The 27567-nt window shown below is 48.2% G+C and overlaps 1 protein-coding gene across 1 annotated transcript in view; it reads right to left on the bottom strand.

Moving 5' to 3' along the window:
- The window catches only part of TYRO3 (TYRO3 protein tyrosine kinase), a 277637-nt gene that overhangs the window by 117255 nt on the left and 132815 nt on the right, over positions 1–27567 (bottom strand). The window contains exon 6 of the mRNA XM_075330191.1: positions 9434–9549. Coding sequence (XP_075186306.1) covers positions 9434–9549 — 116 coding nt within the window. The remainder of the gene's footprint in view (positions 1–9433; positions 9550–27567) is intronic.

The raw sequence follows: 27567 nt of genomic DNA, 5'->3' as shown, positions 1-27567 counted from the left end.
AACAAGGTAAAAGGTAGCAAAAACAAGCCAAAAAAGGCAGCAAAAAAGCACCAAAAACAAGGCAAAAAAGCAACAAAAAACAAGGTAGAAAAGGCAGCAAAAAAGGCAGCAAAATGAGCAACAAAAAAAAGGCAGGAAACTGCAACAACAAAAAAAAAGGCAACAAAAAGCAAGGTAAAAAAGGCTTAAAAACATGCACCAAAAAACCCAGCAAAAATGCAACAAAAAAAACCAAGGTAAAAAAGCAGTAAAAACGCAGCAAAAAAGGGCAGCAAAAAGGACAACAAAAAACAAGGTAAAAAAAGGCAACAAAAGCGCACCATAAAAGGGCAGCAAAAATGGCGGCAGAGATGTTGCAATAATGCAAGAAAAAAAGACAGCAAAAACGCTGCAAAAAAAAAAAAAAAAAAAAAGGTAAAAAGGGCAGCCAAAACGCAGCAGAAATATGGCAAAAAGGCTGCAAAAATGATGGGGAAAAAAAAGAAGTAGCAAAAACTGAGCTTTGCTGCCAAAAGATCAATTTTCCTGCAGAAAAAAAAAAAAAAATTTGAAAAAAAAAAAACCCCGCCCTGTGTTAACACAGCCTTATTATGTTTCACCAGTTTTGGTTTGCAATTCACAAATGAAGACACCATGCGCAATTATTATACACCTTTATTAGTTCCAGTCATCACCATGATTCTTATTCATTGCATCTGCATAAAATATTGCAGCCCCCCATGGACCGCAAACAATACAGTATATATTAATACTTATATACATGAGCAATCAAATAGTTTCCAATTAGCTGGACATTTAATATGCACCGGCTTCTTTCACTGTATAAGATATGCTCATTATGGACAATCGCCATCAGATCAGCTGCCCGATGCCATTCATTGCAAGTCAAATCACTTCTAAGTTATGCAGCTGGGCTTTAAAAGCTTTGGTAACCTCTCACATAGGAAAAAAAATATATATATTTTTATAAATGTTAAGCAAAATTGTACTAGATTTCAACCTACAATCTCTGTTCTTTCATTCAGTCATATATTTATATTCCTACTCTCAGATATGCAGTTTGCAGCCTGATCCAAGGCACATTATTCACTCATGTGAGTGTCCCTCACAGTAATATAGGCTGGATGTGAGCTGTGTGTATCCATGGGTAAAGCCCTTTTCACACTAGTCCTAGACTCACATAGGGTTAGGAAAAATATGTAAAAACATAAAATTCATTCTGTCTTTTTTTTCTTTTCACAGAAGACACTTTGTAAATTGGGGGCAGCTCACACATCAGGTTCTCATCTTTTCGTCACAAAATTACAAGCAAGGAAAAAAAAAAATCAGAGTTTGAGAGCAAAGCACAGCACATGTACAGTGCACATGATTTACTACTGTTGCAGCCTATGCAGAGCACAGCGATCAAGATGAGTTTGTCATCGCCAACTGTCCATTTATGCCAAAGCCACCCTCACAGACAAGGGCAGCAAAGCATAGCTGATCAGCGGTAAGACGTAGTAATGGTAGCAAAAGGCAAGGTTTAAAAATCCTTTATCAAACCTTCAGAAATTGCGTCATTGGTACCGTGGCTTTATCTTCGGGGCGGGACTTTGTGAGCCGAGTCCTGAGGAAGGATTCCTCCTCCTGGCTTGCCTCATCTTTACGTAGATTTCGCACCTCCACCGCCATTGCCGATGTTGGTGGCACATATGCATTGCTAGATTGTCGCCCTGGGTTACGGGGTACTCGGTCCCGGGCAATGTATATCTGGGGAATGTCACTTTGGTGGCCGTTGCCCGGTTCCGTGCCCTGGGCCCTTTTTGAAAAGGGGAAATATTTACAGGGGAATAGAATAGTGTTCACACGTGATGCCACTTGCAGTGTTGCGGCTATGTAGATGGAACCGCCGCTGCACAATGTCCACTACTGGGGATGGTGTTAATGGCAGCCTGGATGTTAGGCCCTCCGCAAGCAGGGCCAGGCCCCAGAGGGAAGGTGAAATGACAGGTGTCGGAAGAAGGTAGGCCACATAAGCGGTTCAGTGCAACTGGTTCTTTACTCACTTTCTGGTGGTAACTGGTCACCCGAGGCCGGCTGGTTTCATCTTCAGCTCCCCTTTGTCCCAGTGCTAGTTTAGTAATCTGGTGCCTTCTTCCCCTGCACCTGTCTCTGATTGGTGGGTCCCCGAGGTGTAGAGCAACTGGTGGTCCTCGTCCTGTGGTTTTCCACGGCAGTCCATATGATGGTAGCGTGAACCCTGTGGGGTTGGCGTCTCTGGTCCTGTCCCCGGTTCTCCCTTTGCTATTGAGTCTCGGATTTTTAAAAGACAGTGAGGTCCTTTATGGTCCCCTCGCTGTGAAGGTGTTAATCAGCCCTGCCTGAAGCTTCTGCCTGTCCTAGGGTCCTGTACCCAGTTTGTGCGTAGTTCCGGGAGTACTCCACTGTACTCAACCGGCAACTACCCTCCTGGGTACCAGGTTACTGTTCACTCCAAGTCAGTGCGTCTGCTCACTTTCACAGTCACCTCTACACTCTCTTCTCTCTTTCTGACTGTCCACAGTCTGCCCCTCCCACCTGGTCAACTCGTGGACTGGACTGGCTCCACCTCTAGGCGGCCATCCATTGATCCGACCCTAGCTGTGTAGCATTATATGGGTCATTGTTGGGGAAAAACTAGGATTTTGTGCAGTGTTTATGTGATCGGCACTGGTCTTCTGGGGCCCTAGGGGGTAGGCCCTGCATCCTGGTGAGGATACAGAACCTTGTAGCTCCCTGATGGCTTCAGGGGCGCTACACTAGTGAGACGTTTTCTTCAATAAAATGGTGCCAGGATCAGCACATGTGTGTACCATGATCTCCGGTGCCATTTTACCGCGGATGCTGTGGAGATAAATGGCGGTGGCACATGCGCTGATGAAACAAAAAAAAATTCAATCTGCGCATGCGCCACCACTACTCATATTCCTCTCAACAGGGTCTTCAATTTAATGGCGCTGGAGATCGCAGTATGCGCATGTGCAGAGCGCACCATTTTATTGAAAACACCGTCACTCTAGTATTGCGCATGCGCAGCCAACAGCGGCAATGGCAAGCCAGGAGGAAGATCATTCCAGAGACCCAGGCCCACAAAATCCTGCCCAGTTGCTCATGCCAATGCACTAAATGACTTAATTTCTGAAGGTTTTAGAAAAGATTTTTCAGCCATTAATTAAGCATTGAATCTCTAAACTAAAAAGGTATAGTGCAGTATCTGTACTTTATATGTGAAAAACCTGCTTCTTGGCTCACTTTAAAACAGGTTTCTATGTTGGATGATCACTGTGAAGGAAGTTTGAGTAGGGGCGCTGCAACATCACCTATTGTTAATGATGGATCCTCTTATCAGCTGTATATGGAGTTATTATCATTAATTGTACAAGAGGAGGAGGTGAGCTGTAATGTCACCTATTGTGAATGTTGGCGCTTGTGTAATTTATGGTATATAGGGGCGTTATTAGTCACTGTACAAGAGAAGCAGGTGAGCTGTAATTTCACCTGTTGTGAATGGTGGATCCTGTGTTATATAATGTATATAGAAGTGTTATAAGTTATTGTACAGGAAGAGGAGGTGGTGAGCTGTGATATCACCTATTGTGTATACGAAATTGGGTGATCTATCAAAAGATTAGTAATACCACTGTAACTCTGTGTCTTTGCCTCTCCCCTCCTGCAGGGATGTGCTATCACTTACTGCTCCGCGTCCCTGCTATCTTCTCCACGGGCTTGCTCCTGTTACCTCACAGAGTCTGTGCGCGCATCACAGGACCTGTACGAGCGCTCCTAGGGAGTGTGCGCGTGCCGCTGCCCCTCTCTTAACAGGCCAGTGCACCAGGAAGTGCCTCTCAGCCTATCGCTGAGAGGCACTGGGTATTTAAGGCACGCTCCCACTAGGGGAGTTGCCTGTTCAACACCATCAGTTTAGTTAGTTGGTTCTGTCTAGTCAGTTGTCAGGTCACCCGTCCTGTCCCTGGTCCTGTCCTATTCCTGCCTGCACCTGGGTCCACCCTGTTCTGTTCTGTACCTGGTAACAACCCTTCCTGCCTGTTGACACCTGATTCCAGTCCTGTCCCTGCCCGTACATGGCTACCTGCCCGTCCTACCTGTTGGCGCCTGGTTCCAGTCCTGTTCTGCCTGTACCTGGCTACCAGCCCATCCTACCTGTTGGCGCCTGGTTCCAGTCCTGTTCTGCCTGTACCTGCTGCCTTTCTGTCCTGCCTTGTTGGTACTAGTGACTTTGCCTGTCCGTCCTGCCCTTCTGGTGCAAGAGACTGTGTGTCTGCCCTGGCCCTGCCATCTGCCTTCCTAGTGACTTTGTTAGTCCTGCCCTGTTGGTACTAGAGACTCTGTCTGTCAGTCCTACCTGTGCTACCTGCCTTGAGCCGCCCTGGTGGTCTCTGTCAGCACTTGAGACTCTGTCCCGTCTGCTCCTGTGTCCACCCCTGTCCTTGGGGTCAACTGCAACAGTCCAGGCCTCTAACCCATGCAAGGGTAAGCCCGGGGTCTCCTTGTGGTCCAGTGGGTCCACTTTTAGCTCGCTGCAGCACTATCCCCGGCGGCGAGCGTTACAACTGTGACGCCCTGGACTAGCCAGGTCGTCACAGATAACACACAAACACCCCCGCCCCCCATTAGACAGGGACACCAGCCAAACACAAAACCCTTGTTGCCTCCCTCCAGTGTCTGATGTTCACACCAGGTGGGGCGGAGCCAAGCGGTTGGCCCCACCCACCGAGGAGTTCACAGGCCTGGAGGCGGGAAAAAGAACAGTTTAGTCCAGGAGGTGGAAGTGAGAGGAGTAAACACTGAAGTGTCTGGGTTTGTGGCCCAGGCAGACAGCAAGGTTGGCAGACGGTGGTGGCCGTCTGCAGGAGTGGTGAAGCAACGCGGAACCGTAGGACCGGGGGTCGGGCGTTGGCCCGCCGGAACCGACTGGGGAATGAAGTGAAGCCAGCACACACAGGCAGGGCCATCGGACCCCGACCAGGCTTGGAGCCGCCGACAATAGTCAAATCCGAATGTGACCGGAACCCCAGGGGTTTCCTAACAGCAAAAGTCCCGATTGAAGGCAACTGCCCACACCATGAGGGTATACAGCTACCGCCTAAGGCTAGAGACCCAAGGGCCAGCGCCTGCGGGCAAACGGGCTCCTCCGGTACCCATACACCGGGGAGCGGACTACCGTTGGGGATCCATAGTAGTCAAAAGAGAATATCAAGGTGCAGGGAAAGACAGCCGCCATCACCTGTCTGGGGAGAGACACGGCAGCCGGCTGCGGGACCCTTCCATCCAGCCGTTTGGTTTACCGAGGACTTTGTACATATCTTACTGAGTGAGTACACCCGTGCCATCCGGCACCGCGCCTCGCTGTCCCTGCAACCCTGCACCTCACCAACCCTGCCTCCCCGTCACATCATCGGGCCCCGGGACCACCGACCCCTACCCACAGAGGGGGAGGAGAACAACATCCCAGCTGCTCCCTACCATCGCTCCCGGGATCCCCGTCACCAGCAGCGGTGGTGCCCATCTTCACCACGACCCGTGGGTGGCGTCACGGACTAAATCCCCCAAACCAACCACCCTTTTCACTCACGGGCGAGGAGCGCCGCTCGAGTCCCCGGGTCCGGCCCACCGCTCGAGCCACCGAGCAGCAGCAGCGCCGGACCCGAGCGTTAGCGAGAGCGCAGCAGCGGCGTCCTCCCCGCCCGCGACACAACCATAATATTGGAAGAAATTTCTTATACCTAGTATAATTTGTATTAGTGCTGATTTGCAGTAGGTGCAGGAAGCACTAACAATACACAATGTACACAGAAAGCTGCCAATCAGTGGAGTGGGCGGAGTTGTACAGGGCTCAGTATTCAGAGCTCTGCTAGATCTCCAATCAAAATGACAGCAAGCAGACCAGTAAGTGATACATCAGTGGAATCAGGGTCTCAGCCCCTATGTCACACTGCTCTCAGATTACATAGAAAAAACCTGCTGATCGAGGGACAAAAGATGTGATGGTCTTGGGCCTACTCACACAACGAAATGTCTGATTCTCAACAAGACAGTTATTGTAATGAAAATGTATTATTATTACATTTCATTATTTTGGATTACAAATACATAGAGAAAACTTTGTGTTTGGCGTAAGAACCCCTTTAATTTTATGTTAGCTGTTGTGTGTGTTAGAAGAGTTTGTAAAATCCGAAAAACAGCTAAAACATTTAGGCGCTGACATTTTGGTTGTTGCAATGTGAAATATAAAAGTATTTGTATCCTCAAGATGGCTGCGTGAGTCAGACACAAAACTGAGTCAGCACGTCGCTGAACCACAGCTAGAGCCGAAAAACTGTCTGAAAGGAGAAAGAATTACTTCTGGATTATAATATTTAGTGAAGCAGAAATAGAATGCAGAAAAATCTATCAGTATTTTAGGTCTCAAACTTTTATCCTCCCAATTCCGGCACCCTACAGGTAACTGAGGCTCCGCTCCCTCGCTGAGCATTTGGTGCATTACTGATGTTGCAGAATTTTGGCTCCTATTATGTAAATTGCATTACTTGCGTTTTTTTCATTGTGTTTTTGTCACATTTTTGTCACTTTTTGGAACTTCATATTTTAAATAAAGCGGCTTTGTATTTAATACTTTCTAGTGTTCCGTAAAAAAAAACTTAATTGATACAGTCATGTGAGGATTACATGAGATTTTTTACCTGCAAATTTTGAGAATTTAATGAAAATCTTCACAGAAAACTCAGCGTACCCGCAAGAGAAATTGACATGTTGCAGATTTGAAACCCGCACCGCAGGGCAGATTACACAGAGTAATAAAGAAGCTCAGCGGGCAGGAGATTTCTATAAATCACATCCACTTTCCTGGAACTGTAAGACGCTGCGTTTGTGAAGCAGCAAAAATACACCACTTTAAAACCTCACCAAAAACTCATTGTGGGGACACAGCCTAAAGCGGGCTTTACACGCTGCGATATCGGTCCCGATATCGCCAGCGTGGGTACCCGCCCCCATCTGTTGTGCGACACGGGCAAATCGCTGCCCGTGCTGCACAACATCGCCCAGACCCATCACACATACTTACCTGCCCGGCGACGTCGCTGTGACCGGCGAACCGCCTCCTTTCTAAGGGGGCGGTCCGTGCAGCGTCACAGCGACGTCACTGAGCGGCCGCCCAATAGCAGCGGAGGGGCGGAGCTGAGCGGAACGTAACATCCCGCCCACCTCCTTCCTTCCACATAGCGGCTGGGAGGCAGGTAAGGAGAGCTTCCTCGTTCCTGCGGTGTCACACGGAGCGATGTGTGCTGCCGCAGGAACGAGGAACAACCTCGTTACTGCTGCAGTAACGATTTTTGAGAATGGACCCCCATGTCACCGATGAGCGATTTTGCACGTTTTTGCAACAATGCAAAAATCGCTCATCGGTGTCACACGCAACGGCATCGCTAATGCGGCCGGATGTGCGTCACCAATTCCGTGACCCCAACGAGTTCGCATTAGCGATGTCGTACCGTGTAAAGCCCCCTTTAGGCTAGGTTCACACATTGCATTTTTTGCTGTATTAGTTATGCAGCCAAAACCTAATTTATTGGCAGTAAAAAAGCTGCTTTTATGCCGCCCCGAGGCAGGCGAGCTGCTTGGATCCAGGATTACTGTGGCTCCGAGGGTCCCCGGACCCGGGCCTGGCAGACACTCAATTTGTAAAGGGGGGTTATTTACAGGGGAGAAGTTCGTGACGCCACCTGCAGGTTACGGTAATGGGAGTACCGCCGCTGCTTGGGAGAGGACCGGGGCAGATTGTGTGGAGCAGCAAGGTGTCAGTCCCTTCGCAGGTAGGGGAGGCCCCGGGCTCAGAGTGTTGGTAGATTTGGGAGGACAGGGTGCAGGGACCAGAGTACTCACTGCGGGTAGTCGTGGTGCTGGATGAGGTAAAGGTGGTGGAGAAGAAGACGCACACACTGTAGGTAAACCAAAGTCTCTCTTACACTTTCGCCCGTGTGAGACCGTCCAGATCCCCGGGATAACCAGTGCCGCTGGGTGATCTCAGAACCTGCCTCCGTGCACTTATGTTGTCTCTGTTGGTCCTTGTGGCTTGCAACCGTTGGGGCCAGTTCACTGTGGTGTAGTGAAGTTCTCTTGTTGAAGACTGATACTTGAGATCTTATGGGTTCTATAGTCAGCAGACCCTTGTCCCCCTCGTTGTGCTGAAGTCTTCAGTTTCTTTGGGTCAGAGAGGTCCCCTGGAGGCTTCCTGCCTGTTCAGGTTAATTGTTAAGCTGTTGAAGCAGTTCCTAACCTAGCGTCCTGTACCCAGTCGTGCTCGGTACCGGTCAGTTCCACTGAGCCCACTTGGCGTCTACAGTCCTCACACTAGGCTGCTTCCTTTACACGCCTGGCCAGCTTCCTTGGACCCGGTCACCGACTCCTCTGCCTGTGGATCACCTTTGCGACCCAGCTCTTGTTCTTCTGGGGAGCTACAATTCCCAGCTCCTCACTCTGTGGAGCTTACTACTCAACTGTCTTCCTTGCTGTCCTGGAGCTAACTCACTTGCCCTCTCCCACCAGTCTACCTAGTTTCTCTCTGGGTTGGCCCTCAATTGACAAAACCAACCCCCTGGTGTGACTGGCAGTCCCTGGTGTGGCGTGGTTGCTGGGATTTGTGATGCAGATGTTAGCGGCACTGGGTTCCCAAGAACCTTGGAACCTCAGGGGGTAGGTCCTGCACCCTGGGGCAGGATGCAGTTTCCTGTAGCACCCTGATGTACTTAGGGGCGCTACACTTCCAAAAAGCAGACATTATTGGGTTTTTGCTGCGCCATTTTGCTACAGTACATGTTTTAAAAAAAAAAGTTAGTTTCATTTAGCACAAAAGTAGCAAAAACACAGCTATTTCGTTTTTTTGCAATGTCCCATTACCTTCAATGGTGAAAATATATTGCAAAAATGCTGAAAAAATGGACATGCCTAGTCTTTCAAAAACGCAGCAGTCAGGAAAAAAAAAAACCAAAAAACATTAAGTGTGTGTGTGTGTGTGTGTGTGTGTGTGTGTGTGTGCGTGTGTGCGTGTGTGCGCGTAGATTAGACAGACAGACATCGAATGCGATATGACTATATTTGAATCAATGTTGATCTTTTTTCCCCAAGGATAAATGTGCATTGCTATTCATGAAGAAAAAAAATAATAATTAAATTAGTTTATAATTATATATAAAAATATAAAAGACATTCCCTGATAATAAGCCCTGGCCCTTCTTTTGGACCCGGTCTTATTTGGGGAGAAACATGGGTGGTAATGTAGTATTGTAATAGCTTGTAGTTCTCGTTGCCTATCCACAGAATAACCTTTTAAAGTTGTGAAAGCAAAGTCCTAAAATAGTGCCCCCTAATAGCTCAGCTTCAGAAAACTGCAATATACCTGCATTGTGCAAGAGAGGAGCGGAGAATAGTTGTCAAACCCTGGAGCCCAGGTCACCATCGCCGTGCTGCTTCTCACCTCACCTACACGCAGTTTATATGGTGGATGTGGCAGTCCTGTGGAAGAGAAAAATGGGCATTTAAACAGAGATCAGGTAAAAGATTTTAAATAATTCACATTATTAACATGGTTTTAGATATTAACCAACACATTTGCTAGTGGTCCTGTAGTAATGCATAGAACACCAAAAACGTAATAAAGACCTTGGTGCAATGTGTGCACCCTCCATTGGGGAATATGGTTAAGTACGAGCAGTTGACCATTTCAGTGCCATCATCTGTACTCCAAATGAGTATGTTCTGATATCAATGCAGCTAAAGACAGGTAAATAGACTGGGGAAAAGTTGGGATGTGAAAATAACTTGCATGCATTTTATTTTAAAGGAATGATGAAGCCTACAACCTGCCGTAACCCTCAGTTTGATACAGAGCCACACAATCAGCTCTACCCTAACCTACTGTATCCTCACCTATCCCTTGTAGACTGAGCCCTCGCAGGCGGGACCTCTATCCTCCTGTACCTGTCTGTGTCTTGTATTGTTTATGATTATTGTACTTTTCCCTATCATGTACACCCCTTTCACATGTAAAGCGCCATGGAATTTATGGCGCTATAATAAAAAATAATAATAATAATAATGATGAAGACAAATCCCCTAATAAAGTGACTTGCAAAGTTGTAAAAGTATTCATAATGGACAAAATATTAAACAAAAAAATAAAATCAAAGTTATATTATCTATATCTATATTTATCTAGCAAAAACCATCAATCACTACAAAGAAACTGGCTCACATGAGGACTGCCCCAGGAAAGGAAGACCAAGAGTCAGCTCTGCAGCGGAGGATAAGTTTATTCGAGTCACCAGCCTCAGAAATCGCAGGTTAACAGCAGCTGAGATTAGAGACCAGGTCAATGCCACACAGAGTTCTAGCAGCAGACACATCTCTAGAACAACTGTTAAGAGGAGACTTTGTGCAGCAGGCCTTCATGGTAAAATAGCTGCTAGGAAACCACTGCTAAGGACAGGCAACAAGCAGAAGAGACTTGTTTGGGCTAAAGAACACAAGGAATGGACATTAGACCAGTGGAAATCTGTGCTTTGGTCTGAGGAGTCCAAATTTGAGATCTTTGGATCAAACCACTGTCTTTGTGCGACGAAGAAAAGGTGAACGGATGGACTCTACATGGCTGGTTCCCACCGTGAAGCATGGAGGAGGAGGTGTGATGGTGTGGGGGTGCTTTGCTGGTGACACTGTTGGGGATTTATTCAAAATTGAAGGCATACAGAACCAGCATGGCTACCACAGCATCTTGCAGCGGCGTGCTATTCCATCCGGTTTGCGTTTAGTTGGACCATCATTTATTTTTCAACAGGACAATGACCCCAAACACACCTCCAGGCTGTGTAAGGGTTATTTGACTAAGAAGGAGAGTGATGGGGTGCTACGCCAGATGACCTGGCCTCCACAGTCACCAGACCTGAACCCAATCGAGATGGTTTGGGGTGAGCTGGACCGCAGAGTGAAGGCAAAAGGGCCAACAAGTGCTAAGCATCTCTGGGAACTACTTCAAGACTGTTGGAAGACCATTTCTGGTGACTACCTCTTGAAGCTCATCAAGAGAATGCCAAGAGTGTGCAAAGCAGTAATCAAAGCAAAAGGTGGCTACTTTGAAGAACCTAGAATATAAGACATATTTTCTGTTGTTTTACACTTTATTGTTCAGTATTTCATTCCACATGTGTTAATTCATAGTTTTGATGCCTTCAATGTGAATCTCAATTTTCAGTCATGAAAATAAAGAAAACTCTTTGAATGAGAAGGTGTGTCCAAACTTTTGGTCTGCACTATATAACAGTAAACCTCGACAGCAGTCAAAACTACTGTGGCACAGAGCAATTGAAAATGAAAAAATGTAAGTACTGCATACTGTATATGACTCGCCCACCCCAGGGCTATGGGACACCCGGTGCCAGGCCGGACTAGTCCGGGGGTCGTCAGTGGTGGCGGGGCCCGACTCCGTGACCCTGGCGGGAGTCAATTAATATGACTTCAGTGGGGGTGCTTATTAAAATTTATATTCGTGACGCCACCTGTGGTTTGCGGCTATTAAGGCGCCGCTGCTGTATGGGGCCTCCGGGGCTGATGGAATGGCAGATTGGATGGTCCTGCTCCCCACAGGTGGAGCGGTGCCCGGGGCAACAGTTGGTGCTTATAAGTGTCGATGTGGTGATAGAAGTCTATGCAGTGAAATAACGGAGACAACACCAGGGGGTGCAGTTTCAAGGTCTTTACTCACAGTTCCTGGCTGGTGCACACTGGTGCCGTTGGACTGCTGGAACCCACTGTCAGGGACCTCTGCCGATCCTGGGTAGATCTGGGGGCGAAAGCCGGTGTACCCCTCTATTGTGTTCCTTTCTTCAGCTGACTTCTAAGCCTTGCCTTTACTGGATGAACCTAGCTTGGCCTCCACTACAGCCTCCGGGCCAGGGGTTTTCCTACTGGGTGTTCTACCCCCTTTCCAGAGGTTCTGCTGTGGGCTGTGGCCCGGGGTGCTTGCAACTACCCTGGGCCTCGGTTTTTACCTTTGGAATTGACTTCTCTTCCTCCAGTTTCTAGGGACCGTCCCCTGTCTGCAGCTTGATCCCTCCACCTGATTGTTCTGTGGAACAGGCCACTAGCCTGAAAGCGGTCTGTGGCCCTGGAATCCCCTCTGTTCTGCTTGGTGTCACCTGGGCCTAGCCGGGCCCCAGGGTCTTCACCAGGAAGCGTCACTTTCTCCTTCCTGCTCCTGACTGACTAGAGCACTACTCTTCTTACTCCTCTCACTTCAACTTCAACTCACTCTGCAGACTATCTGCCTCTGTGGCGCCCTGGACTAGCCAGGTCGTCACAGGTAGTACAACACGACACCCACACCCCGAGACAGGCACATCAGTCAGACACAAAATCCTTGTTGCCTCCCTCCAGGGGCTGATGTCCACACCAGGTGAGGTGGAGCCAGGCGGTTGGCCCCACCCACTGAGGAGTTCACAGTCCTGGAGGTGGGAAAGGAAGTCAGTTGAGTAGAGTGCAGTTACGGAAGTGAAGGAGAAGGAGTGAAGGAGTAGTGGAGGAGCAAACTGACAGTGTCCGGGTACGTGGCCCGGGCACTTAGAGCAAGGTTGGCAGACGGTGGTGGCAGTCTACAGGAGAGGCAGATCAACGCGGAACCGTAGGACCGGGGACGGGTGGTGGCCCGCCGGTTCCGAACCGGGGAGCGAAGTGAAGCCAGCACAAACCGGCAGGGCCTGCGGACCCTGACCAGGCTTGGAGTCGCCGTTAACAAGGTCAAATCCGTCAGTGACCAGAACCCCAGGGGTTTCCTAACAGCCAAGACCCGATTGAAGGCAACCGTCCAACCAACAAAAAGGAAATACAGCTACCGCCACAGCTAGAGTTCCAAGGGCCAGAGCCTGCGGGCAAAAGGGCTCCTCCGGCACATACACACGCTGGGGAGCGGGTTACCGGTGAGAAGCCATCGGGACCGAACATCCACAAAAGGTGCAGGGAAAGGCAGCCACCACCAACCGTCCGGGAGAAGTCACAGCAGCCGGCTGCGGGACCCGTCCATCCAGCCGTTTGCTTTACCAGAGACTTTACGTACATTTGTGGCTGAGTGTGAGTACAACCGTGCCTTCTGGCACCGCGCTGCGCAGTCCCCGCGACCCTGCACCTTGCCAGCCCTGCCAGTCCGTCACCTCACCGGGCCCCGGATCCACCAACCCCTACCCATGGAGGGGGAAACGACATCCTAGCTGCTCCCTACCATCGCTCCCGGGATCCCCGGCAATAGCAGCGGTGGTGCCCAACCTCACCACAACCTGTGGGTGGCGTCACGGACCAAATCCCCAAACCAAACCACCCCCTTTCACTCACGGGCGAGGAGCGCCGCTCGAGTCCCCGGATCCGGCCCACCGCTCGAGCCACCGAGCAGCAGCAGCGCCAGACCCGAGCGTGGTGAGCGCAGCGCCCCGCCGCCCGCGACACCTCCTCTGCCTCCCACAAACTTCTCACTCAACTTGACCTTCCTCTTTCTACTCTACTCTCGGCTGGCTCCTCCAACTCACCCAGTTGCCAAGCTCCCACCCTATGGAAGCATTCAAAGCAAGAAGGCCTGCGGAGACACCATCACATGTTTCTCAATGCTGGCAGGAAACTAGCCAGGTCTTTCACCGGGAAGGAACAACCACGGGAAGGGCAGTCTCCAGTCAAGGAAACTACCTATGCCAAACATGGTATCCATCCACAGACAGCCGTTTCGGGGTATTTGCCCCTCATCAGTGTGGAGTAGGAATCTGGCTAGTGGGACATTGCCTAGTAAAAGACTATATGAGCAAGGATGGTTGACCTTAGGGAGATCAACATCCACCACTGCGGAGACACCATCACGTGTTTCTCAATGCAGTGATTCTAGAGCAATGCCCCCTGGGAAATATTCAAAGCAAGAAGGCCTGCGGAGACCCCATCACATGTTTCTCAACGCTGGCAGGAAACTAGCCAGGTCTTTTACTAGGCAATGTCCCACTAGCCAGATTCCTACTCCACACTGATGAGGGGCAAATACCCCGAAACGGTTGTCTGTGGATGGATACCATGTTTGGCATAGGTGGTCTCCTTGACTGGAGACTGCCCTTCCTGTGGTTGTTCCTTCCCGGTGAAAGACCTGGCTAGTTTCCTGCCAGCGTTGAGAAACATGTGATGGTGTCTCCGCAGGCCTTCTTGCTTTGAATATTTCCCAGGGGGCATTGCTCTAGAATCACTGCTTTGAGAAACACGTGATGGTGTCTCCGCAGTGGTGGATGTTGATCTCCCTAAGGTCAACCATCCTTGCTCATATACCCTATGGAAGCAGGGATGGGTCTTACGGCCCCTCCCAGCATGCAGCCTGGGAGGGTAGCTGCCACGGTCCCTGGTCCCTGTGTGTACCTAACAATGGGTGTAGTGCAGATTTGCCTGTGGACCGGCGTTCACTCCTTTCCTTACCCAGGATGGGACATTGCACCTCTGGCTGGGGTGCAATGTTCCTGTGGCGACGGAAGCCTCAGGGGTGCCACATATACAGTATAATATATAATATAATATAATATAATATATATATATTTGGTGGTTATTTGTCCTTCCTCATTCTCGGGTCCTCTACCAGAGGCCTGGGAGTTTGATGGTTCTGCGCAGGATCTTAGTTGTTCCCAGCACTGCGCTTTTCTGGACAGAGAGCTCAGATGTTGCTCCTGGAATCTGTTGCAGCCATTTTTCCAACTTAGGGGTCACTGCTCCAAGTGCTCCTATCACCACTGGAATCACTGTTACCTTCACCTTCCACATCTTCTCCAGTTGTTCTTTAAGGCCCTGGTATTTCTCCAGCTTCTCATATTCCTTCTTTCTGATGTTACTGTCATTAGGCACTGCCACATCTATTATCATTGCTGTCTTCTGACCCTTGTCTACTATCACGATATCTGGTTGGTTAGCTACCACTTGCTTATCCGTCTGGATCTTGAAGTCCCACAGGATTTTAGCCCTTTCATTCTCCACCACTTTTTCTGGGGTCTCCCACCTGGATGTAGGGGGACTTAGCCCATACACTGTACAGATATTCCTGTATACAATTCCCGCTACTTGGTTGTGGCGTTCGGTGTACGCTGTTCCTGCTTGCATTTTGCATCCTGCCACTATATGTTGGATTGTTTCCGTGGTTTCTTTACATAGTCTACACCTTGGGTCTTGTCTTGTGTGGTAGATCCCTGCTTCTATGGATCTGGTACTTAGCGCCTGCTCCTGTGCTGCAATGATTAGTGCCTCTGTGCTGTCCTGGAGTCCAGCTTTCTCCAGCCATTGGTAGGATTTCTTCATGTCAGCCACCTCCATTATCTGTCTATGGTACATCCCATGCAGCGGCTTGTCTTGCCATGGCACTTCATGTTCTTGTTCTTCCTTCTCGGACTGTTGTTGTTGCTGTCTTAGGCTCTCCTTCAGCATTTCATCTTTTGGTGCCATTTTTCTGATGTATTCCTGGATACTTCTTGTTTCATCCATGATGGTGGCTTGGACACCTATCAAGCCTCGACCACCCTCATTTCTGTTGGTATACAATCTTTGGGTGTTTGACTTGGGGTGGAGACCACCATGCATTGTGAGGAGCTTCCGGGTCTTCACATCTGCAGCTTCCATTTCTTCTTTTGGCCAGCACACTATGCCAGCAGGGTATCTGATAACTGGCAGAGCGTATGTATTGATGGCGCGGATCTTATTCTTCCCATTGAGCTGGCTCTTTAGGACCTGTCTTACCCTTTGATGGTATTTGGATGTTGCTGCTTTCCTTGCCTCCTAATCATGGTTACCGTATCCCTGTGGGATGCCAAGGTACTTGTAGCAGGTTTGTACATCTGCTATGTGCCCTGCCGGTAGTTCTACTCCATCAGTCTTTACTACCTTGCCTCTCTTTATGACCAGCCGGCCACACTTCTCCAGTCCGAAGGACATCCCAATGTCTTCGCTGTATATCCTGGTCAGGTGGATCAGTGAACTGATGTCTCGTTCATTTTTCGCATACAGCTTGATGTCATCCATGTAGAGTAGGTGGCTGATGATGCTTCCACTCTTGAACTTGTATCCATAGCCAGACTCTGTTATTATCTGACTGAGGGGATTTAAGCCTATGCAGAACAGCAATGGGGATAGTGCATCACCTTGGTATATGCCACATTTGATGGACACTTGTGCTAATTGCCTTGAGTTGACTTCCAGTGTTGTCCTACATAGCCCCATTGAGTTGCTGAGGAAGGTTCTTAATTTCCTATTGACATTGTAGAAAGCCAAGCATTCACAGATCCATGTGTGTGGCATTGAGTCATAGGCTTTCCTATAGTCAATCCAGGCTGTGCTGAGATTGGTCTGTCTGGATCTTGAGTCTTGAGTGACTGCTCTATCCACTAGCAGCTGGTGCTTAGAGCCTCTGGTGTTGTTCCCAATGCCTTTCTGAGCTGAATTCATGTACCGATTCATATGGTTCTGTAGCTTGGTGGCTATGATGCCTGACAGGAGTTTCCATGTCGTTGTAAGGCAGGTTATTGGACGATAGTTGGATGGAATTGTTCCTTTACAAGGGTCCTTCATGATCAGCACTGTTCTTCCTTGTGTTAGCCAAGCTGGGTGGTGGCCGGCTTCTAGCAGTTGGTTCATCTGTTTTGACAGCCGTTCATGTACTGCTGTCAATTTCTTTAGCCAGTAGGTGTGGATCATGTCTGGGCCAGGTGCTGTCCAGCTCTTCATGTTCTTGATGCGCTCTTGGATGTCTGCTTCTGTGATGGTGACTGGTTCTTGTTCTGGGTGATTATTGAGTTTCATTCTAAGATCTTGCAGCCACTTTGCAGCGGTGTTGTGTGTTTTTTCCTTCTCCCATATGTCCCTCCAGTATTGTTCAGTCTCTGCTATCGGTGGAATTGCTGCTATTGTGCTGTTATTCTGCAGCTGGGAATACACCTTGGATGGTTCTTTGGAGAACAAGGCATTTATCCTCTTGGCCTCAGCTTCTCTAGTGTATCTCCCTAGTCTTGCAGCCAGTGCTGTAAGCCTTTGTTTTGCATATATATTATATATATATATATATATATATATATATATATATATATATATATATATATATATATATATATATATATATATATATACATACATATACACACACACACACATTATATATACATATATACACTATACAGTATATATACACTGTATACAGTATATATATATATATATATATATATATAAATATATATATAAATATATAAAATAAACATACATAACATACATACATATATACATACATGCAAAAGTTTAGTTACTCTTTAAGGACTTTTAGTGTTGACACGTACCTAAAGGTCCTTCATCAGACTTAAAGCAGAGTCCTTTAATGCCTCTGAACTCTAGAGTCAGTTATCACAGTTTAGATTCCACAGGCCCTGAATGGAGATATGCATGGTTTTGTATACCTTCCATACCCCCTGGCGCTTTGATTTTTAATTGTTCACTGTCACAGTAGTTTTGACAGCTGGCAAGTTTTGCTGTTCAATTTACCGTAACCAGGTAGATCAGGATGAACAGATTTACAAGTCTTTCATATGAGAGAGATGAGATTGATATCAATCGGCAATTCCCATTATGGAGGCGTGCGTAGAGAATATCCCAAAATCGCGCAGTAGTGAAAGTGTCCGCAGCACACAGTGTGTATCCAGACGTCAGGAACATCATAAACTTTCAGCATTGTTAGCTTTATGCCTTGGGGATGGATGTCTACATGTGCTCCTGGTTACTCAGATCAGTGGCTCTCCCACTTTCTTCAGCTCTGACCTAGATTCTCTTTGTCTTCATCCATAACCACACAGGGGAAGCATGGGCTTGCATAACAATCAGCAGCTTGGGCAATGCTTGAAGTTTTTTTCTTTTTTTATTCTCAGACTTACATTCCATCTCGGAAACTCTTTCCTAGTCATTAATTACACAGCACACTATCCTTGGGGTCATAACTCCATAGGAAAAATGAAAAGCTCTAATTGGGTGTGCACATTTCTTCACCAGTAATATATGTCTGCAGTTAAACATCTCCCTGGAACCATCTAAATTTATATCTGCTGCCATAAAATCATAAAATGTCATCTTACTTCTTCCCTATAATTCGTTTCCCAATAAACCTTTCTAAACCGTTGCGACATGACCAGTAGGTATCCACTGGATCATATCCAGAAAAGTACAGCTTGTATCAGACCCAAATGGGGGATATAACTTGTGTTCCCTATTACAAGCATAAGCATACAAAGGAGAAAATGGAAAAAGGGTTAACAACCCGCGCTGCCGTGAAGAATCCAAAGGACTTTGTAAAGTTGAATAGTAATTTTATTCAACACGTTTCGGGGATCGCAGTCTTCAGGAAATCATAAATGTATATCTGTGATTTCCTCATGAAGGAGACTGATCTTCGAAACCCATTGAATAAAACCACTGGTCAACTTTACAAAGTAATTTGGATTCTTCACGGCAGCGCGGATTGTTAACCCTTTCCTCCATTTTCTCCTTTGATCCTCCAGGAGGGCCGCCTCAGACGTGTTTCTGTGCACTCGTAGCGGTTGTGAATGATCATGTAGCGCCCCTGAGACCCTCAGGGCACTACAGGGAACTACATCCACTTGGGGATGCAGGACCTACCCCCTGGAACCTGGAGTACCAGTGCAGATTCCATCCAAACACGACCAAAATCCTAGTTCACCACTCCACACTGGGCATAGAGGGTTAACCATGTAAGGGGATGGTCACCATGGGAAACGAGTCCCTGGGTATAGCCAGCATGGTGGAAGGGGTCAATCAGTAGTCGGTAGTGAGGAGAGTCGAGCAGCACACAGGAGAGGTGTGCGGACATGCCTGAGCTGGGTCCGTGTAACGGTGACCCCCGGGGCACAGGAGAGAGGTCGCCAGGGCAGGTAATGGAGATACCGCTGGGACCGGAGCACGCACGGGGCACAGGGCCCTAGGTCAAGCGCAAGTTTTAGACTATTTGGCAAATACCCGCCCGGTGAGGACACCTTCACAAACTTCACCGGATCAAATAATCTGGGGGCATCAGCAGTAAACTAGGATCGAGGTTCGGACACTTACCTCCCCACAGGGTCTGCACTGCCCGCCGTACGGAGGAGACTGTACCCCAAAAGTGACAGTCGGGCCCCCAAACACTCTACGCTACGGAGACCCAATCAACAGAGTGCCGGGGACAGAGCAACCTGGGTCACCACATTGGCACTGCTCCTCCAAGGGACCTGAGCCAGCAACCCCTGGGTCCACAGTAAGTAGAGACTGTTAAAGACAACGTGGTGTGGTCTCAGTTATTGCCTCGTTACATCTCTCAGGCACAGCCCTACCTGCGGAGGGCCTACCATCACAGCTGCCACTACCATCAGCCCTGGGAGTACCCAAATTCAGCAGCGGCGGTTCTCCATCCTTAACCGCAACCCGCAGGTGGCGTCACATGACAAACTCTTAACTCCTCTGTAAATACCCCCCATTATAAAAGGGGCCCAGGGCACGGGACCAGGCAACGGCCACCAGAGTGACATTCCCATTTGTTACGGCCCGGGACTGAATACCCCCCCCCTTCTCTGGGCACTACAATCACATCACAACCCCCGAAGGTAAGCAGCTCCACACTATTAACTCCACTTCTGTATAGTAGATAAAACCCTATCTGCGCCATTATTATTCCAGCACGTTTCTTGCAATGGGGAGAAGGAAATAGGGACTCCTCCAGAAATCTGCCGTTGGAAGAATCCTAGTGATGAGGAAACTGTTCAGTACTCTGAACAAGCATTTTGATGCTTAGGTGCTCAGTACTCGTTTACCGAGTATAATGGAAGTCAATGGGGTACTCAAGCATATTTTCTGCCTATGCTCTGATCTTTGTTTCCTGACTCTGGACTGTTGCTTGACTCCTCTCTGCTCGCTACATACTCCTGTCGTGACCTCCCAGCTTTTGACCTTAGACCGTTACCTGACCACGTCTCAGTTTTCTCCCTGAATCCACTATGTGCCTTCCCAGAATTCTGACCCTTGGATCGTCAACCGACTACGCCTCTGTGTACTCCCTGTGTCCACACGTGTCTTCCCATTACCAGACCCTGGCTTTCCTGACTACTCTACCGTTTGTGCTAGCTTCACAAATCCAATGAATGGGTGATAACTGATGAATAATGGGGGTCAATCCACTGGGACCCCCATAACGAGAAAGACTCTAAAATGTCCTTTAAGCCAACCATACACATTGTAAAACTGTCAGACAAACAGTTTGAGAGTATTTGTATGTTCTATTGGAGTGCAGCTATCAGGATCATCTAGCAGCGGATTATGTCCCCTACAAAGAAAATTTAACTCCTTAGGTTACCCTATAAATCTATTGAGGGACAGTTGGAAAACCCAAATATACATTAGTCACGTTTTATCTAATGTAAATGGGGGCTTTTAGAATGAAGTGCTTAAAGGGGTTGTCCACTACTAGGACAACCCCTTCTCAATCTGAGTATTTGCCCCTGTTAAAAACACAGTAAAGGAAATAATTATTTGATCCCTTGCTGATTTTGTAAGTTTGCTCACTGACAAAGACATGAACAGTCTATAATTTTAAGGGTATGTTAAAATTAACAGTGAGAGATAGAATATCCAAAATAGAATATAGAAAATCACATTGTATAAAATTATATAAAATTTATTTGCATTTTGCAGAGAGAAACAAGTATTTGATCCCACTGGCAAACAAGACTTAATACTTGGTGGCAAAACTTTTGTTGGCAAGCACAGCAGTCAGACTTTTTTGTAGTTGATGATGAGGTTTGCACACGTCAGGAGGAATTTTGCTCCACTCCTCTGTGCAGATCATCTCTAAATCATTAAGATTGCAACTCAGAGCTTCAGCTTCTCCATAAGTTTTCTATGGCATTAAGGTCTGGAGACCAGCTAGGCCACTCCATAAAGTGGACGGGCCGGCTGCACATGAGCCTTCTTGAGTAGTCAGACCTTGCGGGCTCTGCAGAATTTTAATCTATAAGGGCTCATGCGCACGTAACTGCCGAATATTCTGCAGCGATTTGACAGCACATGTGCGCTTCAAACCGTGTAGTTTTAGGCTGATCTCTCACCTTCCTCATGATCTGAAATACTAGAAGACCAAAATTGTATAACAGGATGCCTTTAGTTATTAGACCAAAATTTCGTATGTCCACCCATAAAAAATAATACTTTAATTTATGAATTGTTAAAACATAGTCAACAAACAAAAAACACACAGTGTGCGTGTTGTGTGTGATTGATACACACTCGGTAGATAGGTGTTTGGGATCAAATATAAGGGATCAGTGTGTAATGGGGAATATATTGGTATACGCTTTTGCAAGCAGGGGACCCCGGGGGATGTAACTCCCCCTCCACTCGACTCTGCCTGACAATGGATCTTCAAGCACCCTAGATGTGTGGTGCCCCCATTCCACGACGGCTATCCCTTTTACTCCATAACTACCTTAATGATAACAACCACCAACCTCCATAAAGTGCAAAGTACAAGTAAACTCTACACACATATACAAACACATCAGACAGGGTTAAGGCATGAATTGTAATATAGCACTCCCTGATGAGAAAAACGTGTCACTCAGGTGACCAAAAAGGAAAGGGAAAGGGATTAGGTCTTCTAACTAATACAGTACTGGGATTCTTTTATATTTGGGAACGTATGATCTCTTATATATGGATTCTCCTTGTAGACCAGGAAAACTACCATCTAACTGTAAAGTACCCCATTAATATAAGCTATAATATATACAGGGTGGTCCAAAAGTAGGTAGACAGTATGTATAATAGGGTTATCAAACATGGTAGAAAGTGAAACTGACTGTTGCCCTTAGCAACCAATCAGATTCCACTTTTCATTCCTCACAGACTCTTTGGAAAATGAAAGGTGGAAGCTGATTGGTTGCTAAGGGCAACTGAGTCAGTTTCACTTTACACCATGTTTGATAACCCTATTACACATACTGTCCACCTATGTTTGGACCACCCTGTATATTTTTTTTTTTTATATCTATTGATGTATCTCATTCCTCTATTATAAGGGCTACTATTATCCTGTTTGATCACCTGAATGACGAGTTTCTCATCAGGGAGGGCTATATTACAATCTACAATCTATATTACATCCCTAAATGGGATGAGCTCTTCGTCAACACCACTAAACACTAAAGAAGACACAAGGAGGACACACGAGGAAAATGCAAGAACTACGGTACTTATCCACAGATGACACCAGTAGAAGTTCAGCAAAATTTCAGCTATGATACTACAGAGGAGTACAAGCCACCTGCTTGGAACCAGAGCTTGAATTAACTGAATAATATCACCAGCACCAGTCCAGGGAAGATGAGACTATTTAAGCACAAGGGGAATACTGATAATCATCAACTGGACAGAAGGAGAACTCAGTTAGGTCCTAAAGGGGAAGATATCAAAACCCAGCAGGAAAGCTACCTAATACAATGAATAGTAACAGCAGAAACAATAAAAAGTCAGAGCATTTTGCACAGTGAAACTCTGACTTTCTATTGCCAGGAACCACATGACTGTCACCAGTCACACATATAGATCCCACAGGAACCACTTTCTCAATAGGTCACAGCTCTCCTTCTCCCCTTCCTGCACAAAGATCTTTGCTCAGGTCATAGAGGAAGCTATAAAAGTCTAATTTTAATTGATAAGGAGATTTATAGAAAGTTTCCTACTACCAATATGGTTGAGATACTACAAATTCTTCCTGTCTGCCTTTCGGCTGTCACTATTACAATTATTAATTATTGCCAAATCATGTAGTGGCTGTCAAATGAAAGTATTAGTCCTACATGAATAATAGATTTATGTCTGTCGGGCGGTCGTGCCGGGTCTGTGTATGAAGGGCATGGTTAATTTCTTTAAATCAATAATTTGTTTTCTAAAATGAACCCCTCCCACTTTACTGATGATCTTATCAAAACTCATGACAGTCTATATTCAGCATCCAAGTCAAGGGCACGCCATAAATGAGACAGAAAACAGAAGCTTTATTCTACAGCGCAGATCTCCTATTCCCGGACGTCATCATTTGCTATTGCCAGCACACAATGTTCTGACATCCCGTTAAGACCGATACTTTGTGCATTTTTGCTAATTGTTCAGCACGTGATGTATGGACAGATGAGACCCGAGGTAAATGTCTGTAGGCCCTGGAATGGTTTTAGATGTTTAGCCCTTCACAATACAAGAGCAGATGAGTCTGATAAATCTCCCAAGTGCACCAGTATTAGCCGCTCCTAATCTAGCATTGTCCTTTCAGAATGAGATAAAGACAAAAGCCGTTTGGAAACGAGTAAAACACTGCGTGGAAACGGTTCCAAAATGAATCAAGTCTGCTCTCATTACAATGATGAAGTATTGAGGAAAACCATGTGGCCCTTTACAAGGGTGGGATCAGTACTGGATGCTCCAACCTCTATAGAGGAACTGCACGGTCTCCACCAAAGGAGTAGAAAAGAGACACGGAAAGAAAATGGCAGAGTCTACTGTCCAGGGTGCAAAACCGATCATAATGAGGGGGTTTTTGACACGGGGTCATTCTCTACTGAGTGCACAACAATGGCATGAAAAAACAAAATCATAAAATGCAAATAGGGTGTATGTAATGGCAATACACAGATATACTTTTATGTGCTTGATTAAAAAAAAAATCAGCCTATAGACTCATTTGTCGCGGGCGGAGGGGACGCGCTCACCATGCTCTGGTCCGGGGCTTCTGCTGCTGCTCGGTGGCTCGAGCGGTGGACCGGACCCGGGGACTCGAGCAGCGCTCCTCACCCGTGAGTGAAAAGGGGGGTGGTTTGGTTAGGGAGATTGTTCGTGACGCCACCCACGGGTCGTGGTGATAATGGCACCACCGCTGCTGGTAACGGGGATCCCGGGAGAGATGGTAGGGTGCAGCCGAGATGTTATCCCCTCCGTGGGCAGGGGTTGGTGATCCCGGGGCCCGATGGTGGTGACGGGGAGGCCGGATGACTGGGGTGCAGGGACTGCGCGGCGCGGTGCCGGATGGCACTGGTGTACTCACTCAGACAAACACTGACAGAGTCTCTGGTAAACCAAAACAGCCGGATGGACGGGTCCCGCAGCCGGCTGCAGCGTTGTTGTGCTCTCCCCGGACGGCTGATGGTGGATGTCTTTCCCTGCACCTTTGAAAATGTTCTTGACTCCTGTGGTTGCCCACCGGTAGTCCGCACCCCGGCGTATAGGTGCCGTAGGAGCCCGTTTTGCCCGCAGGCGCTGGCCCTTTGATCTTTAGCCGGTGGCGGTGGCTGTATATCCTCTCTGGGTGGATGGTTGCCTTCAATCGGGACTTGGTAGTTGGGAAACCCCTGGGGTTCCTGTCACATTCGGATTTGACTAATGACGGCGGCTCCAAGCCTGGTCGGGGGTCAGATGGCCCTGCCTGTGTGCTTAGCTTCACTCCGTTCCCCGGTCCGGTACCGGCGGGCCGATGCCCGACCCCGGTCCTTACGGCTCTGTGGAGTTCCACTAACTCCTGCAGACGGCTACCACTGTCTGCCAACCTTGCTCTCAGTGCCTGGGCTCCAACCCAGACAGACACTCGCAGTACGTGACCTCTCACTTTTACCTCCTGAACTGATCTCCTCCACACTCTAACTCTGACTGCTTTTCCCGCCTCCAAGCGTGTGAACTCCTCGGTGGGTGGGGCCAACCACCTGGTGTGGACATCAGACCCTGGGAGGGAGGCAACAAGGGTTTTGTGTCTGACTAATTTAACTGTCCGGGGGTGGGGGTGTGTATGTGTGCTTTGTCTGTGGCTACCTGGCTAGTCCAGGGCGCCACACATTCACCCCAAAACACTGTTCTTTGCTTATGTGACGCCCCTGGACTAATAGGTCGTCACAGGGTATTGCACAATCTGCCCTCCCGTGCAATATCTACCTCCTTCTTGGTTATGGGTCCCCAACTACATGGTGTTGCCTACATCAGCTAATTAAATCCTAGGTACACTCTGCACCACACCCACCAGACACACCAGTGGACGGCCTGAGTGGAATAGGGTCGCCCACTTGGGGGGGTTGGTTAGGGGGGGGGGGTCAGGAGTGTCAGGAGTAGTGGAGAATGTGTTGGAAGTGAAGGAGAGAGGAGGTCAGGAGCAGGGCTCCAAGGAAGCCATCTAGGTAGCAGACGGTGGTCTGGACCTAGAGGAGCTGGATCCCCGGTCGCAGGGGATTGTGGTAAGGGGCACGGAACTGTCGAGGAGGACAGCCGGCGGCCTTGTACCATCACCGGGCTGGGACCAGGGCACCATGGGGTACATAGACCCTAGGTCAGGGAGTAGCTTCAGGCAACCTGACAATTTACCCGACGAGAATGGAGCCTTCAAGATCCGCTCTCTACCCGCTCCAAATCTGGGTACTAGTGCAACGAGAGGGATAGGACTTTCCACTAAAACGGTCCAGGAAATCCCAAGCGTGAACCGAGAGCAAGCTCCCACATTTAGCCATAGTGGGGAGCGGGACCCGGCAATTTCCATACTACCGGGACCAACAGAGAAGTAAACTTAGTGCCAGGAGGCCGGTCACGGATCAACAGGCAGCACCATTGGGGACGGGACCCGAACTAGCTCCCCTCAGCGGCAGCGGTATCCAGAACTTTGGTTTATCCAGTTATCAGTGTCAGCCTAATGGACTGAGTGAGTACGGCACCCCCCAAACACCATCACCGAGTCGCAGGGCATTCCCCCTACCCGTGGAGGGTTCTAACACCTGGCTGCCCCATTCCATCACTCCCGGGTACTCCCAACTGCACCGGTGGTACTCCAAATTAACACATACCACGGGTGGTGTCACGAACGCTAACACAATCCCATGTAAATACCCCCTTCATTTGAGTGGCCGCAGGAAGCCCGGGTCCAGAGACCCCTCAAGCCACCGCGGATCCGAGCAGCCCGGCTGCTGACACGGGGGTGACACATTTACATGGCTCACATACACGTACATCCACCCATGCGCTCACTCACATACTCAGTACATCCACTCATGGACACCCTCACTCACACGTACATCCACCCATGTGGAGCACCCCATGGGGCCTGGGGAGGGGGTTACTCATCGCAGGGCCGGTAAAGGGTCGGGGGGGGGGGATGCGACAGGTGGTTTGCCCGATTTCGTGACCCCGAGGTGTCCACGGAAAAGGGGGGGTGGATAAATAGGGATGATTGTCGTGACGCCACCTGCGGCCAAGGATTAGTCGCCGCTACTGTCGCTGTCCTCCGGGGTGGATGGTAGTAGCAGCGTAGTAGCAGCAAAAGTGGTTTCACCCTCCAGAGGTGAAGCGGGCATCAGGGAGGATGATGAGGGGAGTAGTAGTGGCAGTGGCCGTTGGTGCTGAAGCGCGGGGTGATGGCGTCGGTAATAAGTCTGAGTCGGCTGCTGTGGTTCCACGTGTCTTTACTCACTGTCCTTTGGTGCCTCCCGGACAATACGTCACTGCCGTGCTGGGCCCCGATGACCTCGGATAAGTTGGAGGAAGCCACCGGTGTTTGGAAAGTGTCCTATCCAAGGGGGTGTCCTTTCAGGAGAGGGGGAACCAGGGATGAGCATTCCGCTTCAAAACCTCAGGCCCCGTGAGAAGAAAAAGGAGAAGAAGTGGTGTTGTGTCGCCAGAACTGAAGTCTTGACTTGACTGCCGGTTGTGTGTGTTGCTCCTACCTATAACTAAAGTGGAACTCACCCCCCAAGTGGCTGTCCTAGTGACCGGGGCAGTCCCAAGCTCTGTGTTGGCCAACCCCCTGCCTACCGTAGTCCAGCTCCACAGTGAAAAGGCTCCTAAGCTGTATGTAAAGTGTAAATGTGGAACACCGGTGATTAACCCCCTCCTTACCCGAGGTGAATACTGCACCTTAAATGAGGTGCAATACCCTGTGGCAACTGGAGCCGCAGGGGCACCACACATGCACTCAGTCACATACATGAACAATGTTCATCATTGTCTGAAACAGCAGATATATAGGTGTGTGTGTGTGTGTGTGTGTGTGTGTGTGTGTGTGTGTGTGTGTGTGTGTGTGTGAAAAATGACGCCATGTCAGCTTCTTGCTGGCTTTGTGCTGTTTTTCATGCAGTCACACACCTATGACCAGTTGACCACCCCTTTTATAGGATTAGACTTCCACACATAATATACATATGAAGATGTTACATTAGCCAAAGCACCATTTTTGGGATCTCATGTACAGTGCCTACAAGTAGTATTCAACCCCATGCAGATTTAGCAGGTTTGATAAGATGCAAATAAGTTAGAGCCTGCAAACTTCAAACAAGAGCAGGATTTATTAACAGATGCATAAATCTTACAAACCAACAAGTTATGTTGCTCAGTTAAATTTTAATAAATTTTCAACATAAAAGTGTGGGTCAATTATTATTCAACCCC

Source organism: Anomaloglossus baeobatrachus, chromosome 12 (genome assembly GCF_048569485.1).
Source record: "Anomaloglossus baeobatrachus isolate aAnoBae1 chromosome 12, aAnoBae1.hap1, whole genome shotgun sequence".
Classification (NCBI taxonomy): Eukaryota; Metazoa; Chordata; class Amphibia; order Anura; family Aromobatidae; genus Anomaloglossus; species Anomaloglossus baeobatrachus.
The sequence above is the reverse complement of the archived record's forward strand: the minus strand, read 5'-3'. Positions and strand labels throughout refer to the sequence as shown.